This window comes from Triturus cristatus, chromosome 7 (genome assembly GCF_964204655.1).
Source record: "Triturus cristatus chromosome 7, aTriCri1.1, whole genome shotgun sequence".
Classification (NCBI taxonomy): domain Eukaryota; kingdom Metazoa; phylum Chordata; class Amphibia; order Caudata; family Salamandridae; genus Triturus; species Triturus cristatus.
In genome coordinates, this window is record NC_140590.1 from 332199946 (window position 1) to 332215768 (window position 15823).

General features: G+C 42.7%; 1 protein-coding gene across 1 annotated transcript in view; it reads right to left on the bottom strand.

Moving 5' to 3' along the window:
- LOC146809605 (neuronal pentraxin-2-like) overlaps nucleotides 1-15823 on the bottom strand; it is a 98289-nt gene that overhangs the window by 35593 nt on the left and 46873 nt on the right. The window contains exon 2 of the mRNA XM_085616449.1: nucleotides 13450-13600. Within this exon, the coding sequence (XP_085472575.1) occupies nucleotides 13450-13600 (151 nt within the window). The remainder of the gene's footprint in view (nucleotides 1-13449; nucleotides 13601-15823) is intronic.

Below are 15823 nucleotides of genomic sequence, written 5' to 3' on the forward strand. Positions count from 1 at the left end.
ACCCTACCAATATGAGAACCATGGAGGTCTACTCAGATGGTAGAAGAAGGGCAAATCTAAGCAGTCAAGGAGATCAGGGGGAATATTTACAATTCCCCTGGAGCACTTTTACACCACTGGAGCGTCACTTTTGTGATGCTCCGGAGGCTCAGTGTGCGGTCCCATGTTTACAAGGTCATGCAAAGCCACTCTGCATGGCTTTTCATGGCCTTGTAATATGGAGTGAGGCAATGCCTTACTCTGCGTGGAAGGGGCGTTCCATGGGTGTTGTTGTGGATGTTCCCACGCAACACCAATGGTGTTTGACACTGCCCAAGATTTACAAAACAGCGTAAATATGGGGCTGCGCCAAAACGAATGCCTTCCCAAAGTAGGAGTACGAGGAGAAATGTCTACATTTCTCCTAGTTTTTTTCCACTTGTGCTGCATTCTGCAACACACATAAAATGAGGAAAATGTCTGCTTTGTTTTTGTGCAGGAAGGTGTCCATTTGTGCACAAAAACAATCATGCCAATAACTCAGGCGCCCTTGCATCATGGCTGCGTTGGTGCTCGGCTGAAATGTGTGTGCCAGCAGAAAGGAAAGGAATGTGTCGTATCTTGTAGATACGCCACATTCCTGCCCTTTTCTTTTGATGTAGGACAGCACAGCTAAAAGGCTTGCAGTGCTGCCCTACACCAAAATATTGTAAATATGTCTCCTGGTTCTTTTTTGGTCCAAGGGTCTCTGTAAATGCAATCCCACTTTTGATTCCCAGCCCTGCTTGAAAACCAAACATAAAAGGGTCCATGATCTCTTCTTAGACAGACATGCACACCATCACATGAAACATTTCATATTTTTGTATGCTCAGTGGGGAACTGGTGAACTATAATCAGTTGATGAACTTGTTGATGTTAATGCAGGCCCTGAGGAATCTGAAGCCTTGCATAAGGAAGAGGCCAAGGACCTACATCTCCGTCTGATCATCAGCTAATGGAAACGGCTAGTTACTAAGTTATCAGACACACACAGTGGGTCCACCTCACCCTTGCTAACTTCCATAGACTCCTCCACCCGATAGGTCTAGTGGTGTGTCCGACATACGCTTCAGGGCTCTCAATCACATAGTACTTGCTGGTTCCAGGTGTGCCCGTCCACAGTTTTCTATAGGAGCCCTACCCCATGTTCTCCTGCGCAGTGTTGGGACATTTCTCTCCATTGCTTGGTCATGGGGAACAGGTGCTGTCTCCTGGCCTGGTTGTGCGAATCGCTGGGTCACTTCCCTCCTTCGGCGTCCCAGAATCTTAGTTCCAAATTAAATCTTCTGGTCCCCTTGCCCCTCCCGTAACTCCCCCCCTGCCCAGTTTTCACAACTAAGCCTTTCTTCCAGAGGCTTGTAGTTTCAAGATATATTCAAATGTTTGTCCTCCATGATGTCCTAGCGTGTCGTGTATCTGGTTAGTATACCAATATGCATGGAGTGTCACCGCGTAATAAGTTTATGATGTAGAAATAGATCAATGTAATGAAAAACTTCTGCTTGTACTCCTATTCATGGGCTTGTTAATTGTGAGATTGAAAACCCAATATGTATATAGTTTTTTTTAATATAGGCCCTGAGGAGCCTTGATCGTGCTTTAGCTGTTGATGCCTTTAACACCCCTTGCATGGTATCTCTCCTGTTCTTCCTTCTTTTCCACTTTGTCCTCACCAAAACATCAGACTCCCAGTGAGACTCATTGGTGAAATGGATTGAATTGTGGGGGATGTAGGATGTGTCAATCTCAATGCATCTGAAAAGAAACATTTAGGCTCTGTGCCGAGTGGATGCAGAAGTTGGAATAGGAAAGGGAAGGGCTAAGGCTGTAAACAAACTCCCTGGGAACAACACTGATAGAGATTTTCACTCCTGTCCAACTTCTGTGCAACACTGAGAAGTACTATAAGTTATGACCTCATACCAGATTGCTTAACCTGCTTGACCAAAGGATGGGCCCTTGTGATCTAGTCCAATGCAGGTTCTCATCCTACCTCCTTAATCGTGGACAGCTGGTCAGAATACATACCAGTTTCTCCTTAATTCAAAACATGTGATGTGTGGTGTTTCTCAGTTCTCTATGTTAGCACCACTACTATTTAATGTATATCTTGAGCTCCTTTCAGATATATATCAGAGTTCGACATATATATATACATTGGTATATGGGCAAAACGCAGCTATACACGAAGACATATTTCCTGAAGGATATCTGCATCCTGAAGACCCGCCTCTTAAAAATACTATACTGGATGCCATCATCATTCCACCTCCTAAACACTCAAAAGACAGAACTCACAAAAACAAAAACAAACTGAACATAACCTTGAAGTTGTCATACCTGCAAACTCAACGAAGTTTTCTTCATCTTTGGTTTTCCTGTTGCTAGAAAGTCTGCTAAAGGACCTCCTTTCAACCGTGGGGACTTGCTGCTTGACTGTTGTTTTAGCACCATACATTCACCTCATTATGACCACAAGCAAATGATATTGTGGAACGATTTAAAAAAACGCTCCTGATTACAAAGTTCACAGAATCTCCTATGACAGAAATACTGTTATACCCTTAGAAACTCCTGAGATACAACATACATAGCACAACTGGTGTCTCTCCTGCTTAAAATTTGTGTAGCCAAAAACTCCAGACAAGATCCCTCAAGTCAGGGAAGATAGCTTACTTATGATTCAAGATGTGAAGCTGGAAGACCCTACCTATATGAGAACCATGGAGGTCTACTCAGATGGTAGAAGAAGGGCAAATCTAAGCAGCCAAGGAGATCAGGGGGAATATTTACAATTCCCCTGGAGCACTTTTACACCACTGGAGCGTCACTTTTGTGATGCTCCGGAGGCTCAGTGTGCGGTCCCATGTTTACAAGGTCATGCAAAGCCACTCTGCATGGCTTTTCATGGCCTTGTAATATGGAGTGAGGCAATGCCTTACTCTGCGTGGAAGGGGCGTTCCATGGGTGTTGTTGTGGATGTTCCCACGCAACACCAATGGTGTTTGACACTGCCCAAGATTTACAAAACAGCGTAAATATGGGGCTGCGCCAAAACGAATGCCTTCCCAAAGTAGGAGTACGAGGAGAAATGTCTACATTTCTCCTAGTTTTTTTCCACTTGTGCTGCATTCTGCAACACACATAAAATGAGGAAAATGTCTTCTTTGTTTTTGTGCAGGAAGGTGTCCATTTGTGCACAAAAACAATCATGCCAATAACTCAGGCGCCCTTGCATCATGGCTGCGTTGGTGCTCGGCTGAAATGTGTGTGCCAGCAGAAAGGAAAGGAATGTGTCGTATCTTGTAGATACGCCACATTCCTGCCCTTTTCTTTTGATGTAGGACAGCACAGCTAAAAGGCTTGCAGTGCTGCCCTACACCAAAATATTGTAAATATGTCTCCTGGTTCTTTTTTGGTCCAAGGGTCTCTGTAAATGCAATCCCACTTTTGATTCCCAGCCCTGCTTGAAAACCAAACATAAAAGGGTCCATGATCTCTTCTTAGACAGACATGCACACCATCACATGAAACATTTCATATTTTTGTATGCTCAGTGGGGAACTGGTGAACTATAATCAGTTGATGAACTTGTTGATGTTAATGCAGGCCCTGAGGAATCTGAAGCCTTGCATAAGGAAGAGGCCAAGGACCTACATCTCCGTCTGATCATCAGCTAATGGAAACGGCTAGTTACTAAGTTATCAGACACACACAGTGGGTCCACCTCACCCTTGCTAACTTCCATAGACTCCTCCACCCGATAGGTCTAGTGGTGTGTCCGACATACGCTTCAGGGCTCTCAATCACATAGTACTTGCTGGTTCCAGGTGTGCCCGTCCACAGTTTTCTATAGGAGCCCTACCCCATGTTCTCCTGCCCAGTGTTGGGACATTTCTCTCCATTGCTTGGTCATGGGGAACAGGTGCTGTCTCCTGGCCTGGTTGTGCGAATCGCTGGGTCACTTCCCTCCTTCGGCGTCCCAGAATCTTAGTTCCAAATTAAATCTTCTGGTCCCCTTGCCCCTCCCGTAACTCCCCCCCTGCCCAGTTTTCACAACTAAGCCTTTCTTCCAGAAGCTTGTAGTTTCAAGATATATTCAAATGTTTGTCCTCCATGATGTCCTAGCGTGTTGTGTATCTGGTTAGTATACCAATATGCATGGAGTGTCACCGCGTAATAAGTTTATGATGTAGAAATAGATCAATGTAATGAAAAACTTCTGCTTGTACTCCTATTCATGGGCTTGTTAATTGTGAGATTGAAAACCCAATATGTATATAGTTTTTTTAATATAGGCCCTGAGGAGCCTTGATCGTGCTTTAGCTGTTGATGCCTTTAACACCCCTTGCATGGTATCTCTCCTGTTCTTCCTTCTTTTCCACTTTGTCCTCACCAAAACATCAGACTCCCAGTGAGACTCATTGGTGAAATGGATTGAATTGTGGGGGATGTAGGATGTGTCAATCTCAATGCATCTGAAAAGAAACATTTAGGCTCTGTGCCGAGTGGATGCAGAAGTTGGAATAGGAAAGGGAAGGGCTAAGGCTGTAAACAAACTCCCTGGGAACAACACTGATAGAGATTTTCACTCCAGTCCAACTTCTGTGCAACACTGAGAAGTACTATAAGTTATGACCTCATACCAGATTGCTTAACCTGCTTGACCTAAGGATGGGCCCTTGTGATCTAGTCCAATGCAGGTTCTCATCCTACCTCCTTAATCGTGGACAGCTGGTCAGAATACATACCAGTTTCTCCTTAATTCAAAACATGTGATGTGTGGTGTTTCTCAGTTCTCTATGTTAGCACCACTACTATTTAATGTATATCTTGAGCTCCTTTCAGATATATATCAGAGTTCGACATATATATATACATTGGTATATGGGCAAAACGCAGCTATACACGAAGACATATTTCCTGAAGGATATCTGCATCCTGAAGACCCGCCTCTTAAAAATACTATACTGGATGCCATCATCATTCCACCTCCTAAACACTCAAAAGACAGAACTCACAAAAACAAAAACAAACTGAACATAACCTTACTAAAAGAACTCTCAACAACTTTCCTCCTATCATCTCACCAGCTGCAAATTCCTTAGGCTTCATCATTGGCAGTTCTCTGAACCTAATCCTACAATCAACAAACTAGCTCAGTTAGCTAACTACTTACTCCACGCCCTGAAGAAAATAAAGCATCTACTGATCTAGAATTGCAACCCCCAGCCGAATTAGCCCCCAGTTTGACAATAGCAATGCAGTTCTTGGGGTACTTTCTTTGTCGTCTGTGCCCCCATCAAGGCAGTTTTCGATGCAAGGTGGTCTCCTCCTCAAGAAGATTTGATCACATAAGTACAGGACTGGGAGAACTCCATTGGCTCTCTATCCATGCCCAAATACAATTCAACATCGTATTCCTCACTCACAAAGCCATCCAGCTCAAGACCCCTAATCACCTTGCAACTCTTCTTAACATCTCTGGAGGGAGAGAGGACATAGAAATTCTCTCCTCTTGCACTCCACCCTTGAACACTTTCCTAGCACAAAAACATTAATTTCCTGGAGCCGCTTCGAACCCCTTGAGCTCCCTTTATCCATTTTTCAGAAACCAACATAAGGTACTCAAGAATCTTGTAAAAACCCACTTGTTCCACCTACATCTCAACTAATTCCCTCCAGTATACATGGCTGTCTCCCTTTCTTACCTTCTCCTATGCATGGCTGGAATGCCCATAGCGGGCACCGGGCGTTTCCCGGGTGGGCTTAAGGGGTGGGGCCGGTTTTAGAAACAAATTTGAGAGCAGTGCGCTTTACTAGCACCCCCCCTCCAACTCCGAGGGCCGGTTGAGCAGCAATGTGCTAGGGCTGATTGCTGTTCCCAGTCCGACCCTGCTCCTGTGTTTTATGCCTTAATCATCTCTTTTCCTAGATATTGACTCGACCTCGTGTTTTTTTTATAAAGCGTCCTTTGTTTCTTCTTAGTATGCCTGCATTATAGAAGACTGTAAATATATAAATCTGAGTAAATCTCTTGTTGGGATAAAATTATCTGTTGCGCACCTATCTGATGTCTGTTTTACGTACGACTCAACACCAAGTTGATAGCCAACATCCCTAATGGGTTTGGTAATGCCTAATTGTAATATCTGTCCTACTGTTGAATATATTTTCAATATTCTGGTCAACATCAAAAGCTGACAGAGAGTAACCCCTCAAACCAAGGGAACACGGCTGTCCACACCAAATGTATAAGTGCTCCCCTTAGTAGACATTAAAAGTTACCACCAAGAGCACTCCACCCCTATAAATCTCACATCTATGACATACATAAACCCATGCTGCAAAATATGGCACAATACAAATATATAAGCAAACATAGCACATATTTAAAAGAAAACAAGGAAGATCCTTCTAAGTCCAGCCAATCTGTCTTTAAATGTAAACACCTCTTATTCTTGAATCACTGAATATCCATCATTTTTTAGTACTATCATATAAAAACATCCAGTGCCAGAAGAATATGTCTTAATCCGCACTTTTCGGTGGAGTTGACTCATAAATTGCACTTTCTTCAGTACTAACACACATGTGAATCTTCCATTACTTAAAATAAACAATTTCATATACATCTACAAAGTAAAGACAAACATAACACATTAAAGACATGGCCAAACTTTACATAATGTTGTCAAAATATAAACTATACATAATATACCAAAAAAGCACAACCACTTTACAATCAAATAACATTAGAAATGTATATGAATCCATTCTGAAAAAATAAATTATATACTTTTCCAAATTCGATAAACAACAATTGTTTACTAACAAAGCTTCAAAAAAACTCTTTGGATTATAAAACCATATACATCCATCCATTATCAACGATTGACTTTATAATCACTAGTAATAACCTGTTCCCACAAACTAATAAACTTAGTATTATCCCAAGTGCTGAAAGCGACCATTTGCCTCTTGTTTTAAACATGATCAAAAAAATCGATCACGCACAAAAAATTAAATCCATCGAGCAACAGCCCGAAAAATACAATCTCCAAAAGCTAAAATGGCGGGGAACGGTACCCCAAACCATTCAAGAGACAGTTAAGGTTTTCGTGGCCAAACAAGGCTGCAAAGCAGGGAAAGATCGTGTCAAATCTTGGGAGCATTTGGCTCATCTTTTAATCCACAAATTCCCGGCCCCTTTGGGATGTACCCTAAGTACGGTGATCAGAAAAGATCCCTGGTTTAATCAAGACCTCAGAAACCAAAAAAGAGCAATTGCAAGAGAAGTGAAATTGCTATTACAAGCAGAAAAAATGGGATTTAAAACTGATAAAACAAAGCTGCAAGCATTGAGGCGCACCTACAGGAGGAACCTGTGGAAGGGAAAAACAGTGTACAGAGGATCCATTTGGCTGAAATTACAATCCACCAGTAAAAAGCCTAACAGCAGCGAGTTTTGGGGTATAATTAATAAGCTGTCAACTGGCCCAAAACTGCTGCAAGAAGCAGGAATCGGAGCAGATATCTGGACCGATCACGTGCAATCACTGTACAATAAGGCAGGGATGGGACCTGTTGGAGGGTCCCTCGGGGAAGTCCAAGATCAAAAAGTAACACAAGACTCTACTATTCCAGCATATGTGGAAGATAGCTCATTACAACCAGCGTCAACCATTTGTGGGATAAAGACGTTGACAAACAGGAATGAGCTAAGTGGGCTTATACAGAAACTTAAACCCGAGGGAGCGGCTGGCCCCAACGGTATCCCTAACGCCTTTTTCAAGAACGACCCAGAGTTTTGGTCCTCCTACCTAGCTCCACTCTTCAACGGGATTTATAACCAGTCTAATATCCCGGCTTCTTGGAGGGGGAACATCATTCACCCCATATTCAAAAAGGGAGACCACAGTAAGCCTGGAAATTATAGACTAATTTCACTGATAGATGTGGAAGAAAAATGGTATGCCTCGTGCCTGTTAACTCAGTTGAAACATTGGATGGAGGAAAAAAACATAATCCCCAAGTTTCAGACAGGATTCAGGCAAGGCATGGGTACCATAACTAATCTTGTAACCCTTGCTCTTTTAACTGAAAATGCCCAAAAAAGGGATCTCCGACTGTTCGCTTGCTTTGTCGACATTAAATCCGCATTCGACAGAGTAAGCAGGAGCCAACTATGGAAGAAACTTAAAGAATGGGGCCTGCCAACCACAATGCTCAACGCTATAATTGCCTTGCACACGGATACCTGGGCAAGAGTAAAGTTGGGCAATGGGTCGAGTACAACTGCAAGTATCCAGACGCAAAGCGGTTTAAAACAAGGCTGCGTTCTAGCCCCCAGTCTATTTAATCTGTTTTTATCCGACATTGCACCTTACATCGAAAAACCAGAGTCACACCCCCCCGAAATTGGTCAATGAGCCAATTGCCATATTACAATATGCGGATGACATAGTTCTGTTGAGCCAAACTCCCATCGGCCTACAGAGATCAATAAACAACCTTGTAGCCTACCTGGACAAGGAACAACTGGAGTTAAATAAAGAGAAAACAAAAATAGTGCGCCTAGTGGATCGCAAGAAACTTAAGTTCAAATGGTCGACTAAGGGAGCAACTGTTGAAGAAGCTAGTTCATATAAATATCTGGGCGTAACAATCGGGCAGGGTGCAACCCATAAAGAACATAAACTGGCACTAAAAGCAAAGGTACATTCATTTATTTATGCATACAAATTACTACGCAAAAAGATGGACTGCCCAAACTTCTCTCACTTGCTTAAAGTAATGGCCGCCCAAATACAACCTAGTTTGTCCTACGGCTTGGCTCCATGGTGTGGCAAAGAAGCAGACTTACTGAATATACTGCAGACAAAGATCTATAAAGCAGTCTTCAACTTGCCTAAGTCTGCTTTGCCCGCCCAGGTCAGACTCGAATTCGGCCTCCAGCATCAGAAATTCCGAGGAATGAGCTGTTTTATTAAACTTTGCAATACGCTCCGCTCTTCTGATCCGGATACCTTAAATAGCTTATGCTGGGAAGAAATTAAGCTCCAGGGGGATCTAGCAACACCCAACTCCCGGGGAAGCTTTCTGAGAGAGTCCTTGGCCGAGATGGACTTACAAGCAGCATGGGTCAACAGGTTGGATAGAGGAAGCTTTGATAAAATAGTAAATAGCGCAGCCAAAAAGAAATCCTTATGGGCTGACAAACAAGCGCTCTCCAAGCGGCGGCATGGGTGGACAGTTATAAATTCCTACAGATTTTTGAGGCCAAAACCATATTTATCCGCCCATTTTAGCTCACAGTTATAAATGAGCTTTTTAAAGTATCGAATGGGTGTGCATGAGGCAAAGGACTTATATCCTCAGTGGAAAACGCCATTTAAAACAGAGTCCTGCAGACTATGCGGTTCTAACAAGGAAACTCTAATCCACCTAACATGTGCCTGTACAGCCGTGTTAGATCAAAGGAGACAGTATTTGAAATCTATCTTCAAAGAGCTGAACATTCGCTCCAGCAGGCAAGTGGTGATTTGCTGCTTAGAGGGTACATCGATTATACTAGCATGCCGTGGAAATAAATACATTAATTTAGTCAGCAGACTTTAACGGCAAGCTGACGGAGATCCTAAATAACATGAGTCTAAAGAGATCACCAGCATCCCCAATGGGTTTTTATTCTCTTGTCGCTTTAACTTAAAGTTGCTAATGAAAGCGTTTTTTATCCTAAATCGTATTGATAAGTGATGTAGTTTTTATTTAGAATAATAAGGTTTTAGTTCATTGTACATTTATTTGTTCTAGGGGGGGGGGGGTTTGTAATGATTTTAAGTAATCAAACAATAAAAAATGAACTGAACTGAACCATTATCAAATTGAATTCACGGCCAATAACTATTCCTTTCACTTCCACACTGCATCCCCACATTCAGGAATGCCAATATCTATACTTAGCAGGAATAAAACACACTCAATCCGCTAACATTCACCCAGTTCACATATCGCAGACAATTTCAGGAGCCCTTCTCACTCACCCAATGTCGTTCTGATTCTCTATAAACGGGCAGCTGGAAGTCTGAATCAGACGATATAGATCACAGCTGCCAACTACCAATGGTTCAATGTGTCCAGCATCATTGGTAGGAGTGTGAAAAACATTATCATAGTCCCCTTTAGATATTACCTCTCACAATATAGTAATATTATATAAGGGTATTACACTTTCCTTATCTCACCTCCTACAGAATGTCTGCCATATTGTGTAGGAAAATTGTCACCACTCTGCAATAAACTGGCTCTGTTATACGAGATATTTTAGAACACTTGAATTCACCTGGATTAAAAACCATGGGGGCATTATTTTTTCTTTAAATGTTGGAGCGAGGTGCTACGCCAAACTTGGCAACAATGTGCTCCAACATATTTTAAACGAAGGGATGCGCCGTATTCACAAGAGTACGGCACACCCCTGTGTTTCCCCTAACACTGGCACAAAAAGAGCTGCCTAGCACCAGCATAGGCACCCTACCTCTATGTTGCAAGGGTGCCTGTGTTGCAGGGGGGATCGTTTAGGTGCAGGACAGAACATCTTCCTGCACATAGACACAATCAATACTGGCGATTTGCTCTTTCTATGTGGCATTCGTTTTTGGCGCTGCTACAGCCTTGTAAATCTGGGGCAGCGTCAAAAAGCAATGAGTGTTGCAGTGGAATGCCCACTGCAACACCCATGGCACTGCCCTTTTTCCGCAGAGGACTGCGGCGGAAAGGGGCATATTTACAAGGTGGCATTAAGCCACGTTAAATGGCTTAGCGCCACCTTTTAAATATGGGAAATGGCGCTAGGCCACCGGAGCATTAAAAAAAGGGAGGCCTCGGTGCTGATAGGGGCTGTACATATGCCCCCTTATTCCCCAACTCTGTAAAACCAAATGTGCCCTGTTAGGCGTCAGTCCACCTCATTTGCTATACCACTACCACCCCCAACACCAAATCACATTGCCTTTCCCAAGTAGGGTGCTGAAAACCACACTAAGGGCCATATGTAGGTAGCATACAAGTTACCACTTCTTAAATACCGAACTTTACCGATTCGGTATTTAAGAAGTGGTAACTCGTATGTAGGTAATCATTCGGTAAATATTACCGAATCGGAGAAATTCGGTAATTACCGAATCGGTATTTACCGATTCGGTAATGAGGCATACCTTCCCATTGATTGAATCAATGGGAAGGTATGCCTCATTACCGAATCGGTAAATACCGATTCGGTAAGGGGGGGAGCACATTCAAGGGTGGCAGGGTGTCACATTGACACCCTGTTGCACCCCTGATTCCTGCATGTGTGCACATGTGTCGCACATACATGCCCTAAGGGCATATATGTCTGCCACATGGCACAGTTAGTCCAGCAAAATATTGCTATTTGCAATGAATTCGGTATTTAGCACCAACATATATTTGGTGCTAAATACCGAATTATTTTCCCTACACATCACTCATTTGAGTGTCACCTACATCTCATTTCAGGCTTCGGTATTTACCGAATCGGTAAAATTACCGATTCGGTAATTTTACCGATTCGGTAAATTACCAAATCCTGAAATGTTCCCCCTACATAGCAAAAGCCTAAATACCGGTCGGTAACGGTATAATTACCGAAAATCGGCCGTTACCGACCGGTATTAGGCTACCTACATATGGCCCTAAGTCCTAAAAGTGCCTCACTTAAGGAAGAGGATTCAAGCACCTCTGTTGAGGTTTGCAGGTAATAGTGTCCTAAATCAAATTTGGACCTTCTAGATAAAACACCTGAAATTGTAAAAATATGATAAATGCACAGATACCCACTGATTATTTAACCTCAGTATCCGACTGGCGCACACAAATAAAAATCAAACACAATGTTTTCATTTTAATTTTTAAAGTGCCTTATGATAGTTATACCTCAAACGCCAAAAGTAAAAATCCATGAACTATATACAAAACCCCTCATCCTAGGGTATACCAACAATGAGAATCTTATTGTCCTGGCCGCAGGCGCCCACATCATTTTGTGCGCACTACAACATCAAAAGGGCTTTCCCTCTCTATTTAAGCCCTCCTACTCAAAGGACATGAACAGTCCACCACTCACAGTTACCGCATCAGGTTTCTTAGCTTTAGTTGATCCTTAAACCCACACATGGAAAACCAATCGCACTCTGCCTGTCTGTATAGCACCTGATGCTGATTGGATGCAAACACCACCCTCCTTGGCCAACCAGAAACTTGACCACTAGATTGATTGCTGGAGATCCCCCTCGGCCGCCATCTCAGAGTGAAGTCACTCACCATGGGAAAGCAATTTTACGAACAATTATTCCCTTCAAAACGAAAGTTCTAAAACCTTGAAAAATACAACACACCTACCTACCGGCCAGTTTACTCGGTGTTAAGTGGAGGTGCAATCTCCAAGAGGCATCTTTTATTTAAATATACTGCTCATCCTCCACAGTGAAACGAAGTCCCCATTAGCTGCCATCTTGGAAAAGCTTCAATGTCTACCACACATATTTGGTAACTTCTCCATAGAGGCAAATCTTTCAGAAAATCTATCTCATTGCAAGAGCCTCATTCCCCGCGTAATTTCAATCCTCCCATATATCGCACCCAAATTTTCTAAACCAGGGGTAAACCCTTTATTCTTTAAACCAAACCAAAATCAAACTCACGAGTTAATCAACAATTAATGTTTCCCCGTCTTCCCTAATGCTAAGTGCAAGTCTATGTGCATTGAACTTGGACATAAAGCACGGTTCCCTAATCTTTCTCACCTTGTGGACCAGACCTTAAAATGGACCCCAAACGGGAAAAGACATATGGTCTTGCAACATGTTGTAAAATCACGTTACGCCACACAATACTATGTTTGACTTTTAGAGAACACATTCTTTGGCACATGATTTTAAGTTAACAGTTTTAACTTCTTGAAAACTCCTAAGGGCTCTTAGAACGTTTATTTAAACACTCAATTTATCATTTAAAATTGTAAGCTTTTATTTAATGAGTATAATTAAAAATACATTTTATATATATATTTTTTTAAACTTGGATTGTAAGCATCCTATAAACAGTTTTTCAAATTTTCAGAAAGACATTCTGGATATCTAGCAACGGTATGGAAACAATTTCCCCTGCAAACAACATTTAGAACACTGTTTCAACAGTGCAATTTTTACATGGAAATCAACATTTTGCAAAAAAAGAGCAAAATAACCCATTGCCTTCACTGGTGCAGGGTACTGCCGCATGATGGTGATTTTTTTTTCCTGCAAACTATGTGTTGGACCCACCGATTAGGAAGAATTGGTAGATTTTGTCTCATGTAAGCGTCAGAGTTGAAACTTGTGTCTAACAGCATGCACTCACACTCACCTTTCTCTATAGTGTCACCCTCCAACTTGTGACTGGGTAGGTTGTACTCCTCTGTACCATTGACCAGTGCAATCTTCTGCTCCAAAACATCTATCTTCTTTTGCAAAGATTCCCGCAGGGAAGCAGAGAACATTGAGCTGTTTCGGCTCAGCTGTGAGAACGACAAGCAGGAAATATGTTACATCATGGCTATTTTTGAGGAGAAGACACTGCAACCTCTAACAGCTTCTAATGAAGCCCTGTTTTCCGGCATGTTTTTGGTATAGACTGTTGTCTCCCCAATAATTGGCACACTATCTTTTCCAATAGAACACAAGATCCGATAACTTGGAATAATCATGACATGAGCAAAAGTAATCCAATTAACCCAACTTCTTAAATTCCGCAAGAAGCTGAAGACCTGCCTCTCCACATGCCCACTCTCACCTACTCAGCACCTGGATACCCTCACGGGTGATAAGCAGCGCTCTACAAATCTACCTTACATTACATTACAATTGATTCCTTCCCTAGCAGGGGCGGTTCCTCCGCTAAGGGGGAGGAGAGTCATCCCACTGCCTTTCAGCACTGTAAAAAAGGAAAAATAAAATGATAATAACACAAGGTTATTATCATTTTATGTTTCCGTGCTGAGGCAGTTTTGGGGGTTGGGGCGGGGCTGGGCTGGGCCGTGCAGGGGAGAGGAGTGGTGGCACTCTCTAAGTGCCCATGCCTGTTTGGCAGGCCGTCTTGGGCCGGCCAAACAGTTATGCGCACTTTGCATATTATCCACCCAGGCTGTATTACGGCCTCAGACCAATCACAACGCTGCATTGTAGCGTTGTGATTGGCTTTGGGGAACCTGGGTGCTTCCTGTTTCACAAAAGCCAGGAAGATGCTGAAGAGGATGCTGGCTGGCAGGTAAGTGTTTTTTATTTCTGTCTTTTAAACCTCCCTCTGCGCCCCACTGCTGCTTCACTGGAGCAGCTGCTACTGTTACCTAGATTACTTTTTGCTGCAGTGTTAGGTAGATGTGGCCCTTAAGCTTTGAATCATTATGAGTTATTACCGCCAATTACACTGTGAAGATAGTTCCAAATGTTAACTTGATTCTCTTGGTCTTAAAAATAAAAAAATGCATGGCCCCTACTATGCAATTTTTTTTTCATGGCATACAATAACGTCTCAGCAGGTAATATTCACAGACAATTATATAAAACATGCATAATAATTGCAGAAAAGAGGGGGTACAAGGAGACATTAATGGTTGTTTGAAAAATACAAGGCGCAGTCTGTATTTAGAAAAATTGAAGACAAAAAACAGTATCAGCACTATTTACATTAAATGTAGGTGTATCCCATGAAATCTTGTGCATAAATGTACTTGTGCTAATAAGTGAACGGCGCACGTGACAAATGAAGCAAGAACAACAGCGAAAATGACACAAGTAATGAAACAATAATGTCAATGGATGCAGAACTACAAAGATTCTAATGAGTTTGTTATGAAAATTCAGAATGGTTAACGAGTTAGGACACCAAAAATGCGCCAAAAGTTGCTCTGGGTGATCACCGGTGTACCAACCTGTGATCAATTCAAGTCATCTTCAGGACCAGGTTACAAAGAAAGTTTTTGTGCTGTACAAGGGGGAGAATAAAATGGAATAGAATAAGAATAGTGTTAGTCACCGGAGAGGTCAGTTAGAAGGGTTGGAGAGAAAGGGAAAATAACCTGTATGGGAAACAAGACGAAAATTCAATTGCAGGTACTTCATAAGTGCACCCAAGCTGTGGCGTGCTGGTGATCCAGGTCGATCGATGGGGGGAAATACACTACTCTCTGGTGTGCCGGGGTAGTTCCTGTGAATTGAAGAAAAGGATGGGCATGAGAATGGGCCAGGGGACTGGTAAGCAGGTGTCGGACAGTCAGTGGCCTACTGGTAAGAAACAGTGGAGAACAAGCAATGGTCAATGGGGCCCTGAGTTTAAAATGGTACTGGAAGGTAGAGACTGGACGGGTCTAAATTAATGAAGATGCACATCTGGGGTCGAAAACAGAGAATGCAGAAGGGCAAGATGGAGTAGAGAAACAAGTAAGTTGACATGCCCTCTGGGTCAAAGTGTGCCACGGGGAGAGAGAGGCAGGCTGATGAACAGTAGCATGCCGTTCCCGGGAAAATGAGGCGACCCACCGGTAGACACACTATTCGCTCACCTGTGTGATGAATAATGACAGCGCCACGGGTGAATTCAGAGGTTTGCCGAGATTGGGAAAAAAACTCTGGGTTCACGACATCGGCGTGAGTCCGAGTCAGAAGAGGCATTGGCTGTGATGGCAGTGATAATTTAAGGGGGCGGTTGAGAACATTAGATAGTAGAGTAGAGAGAGTATGAG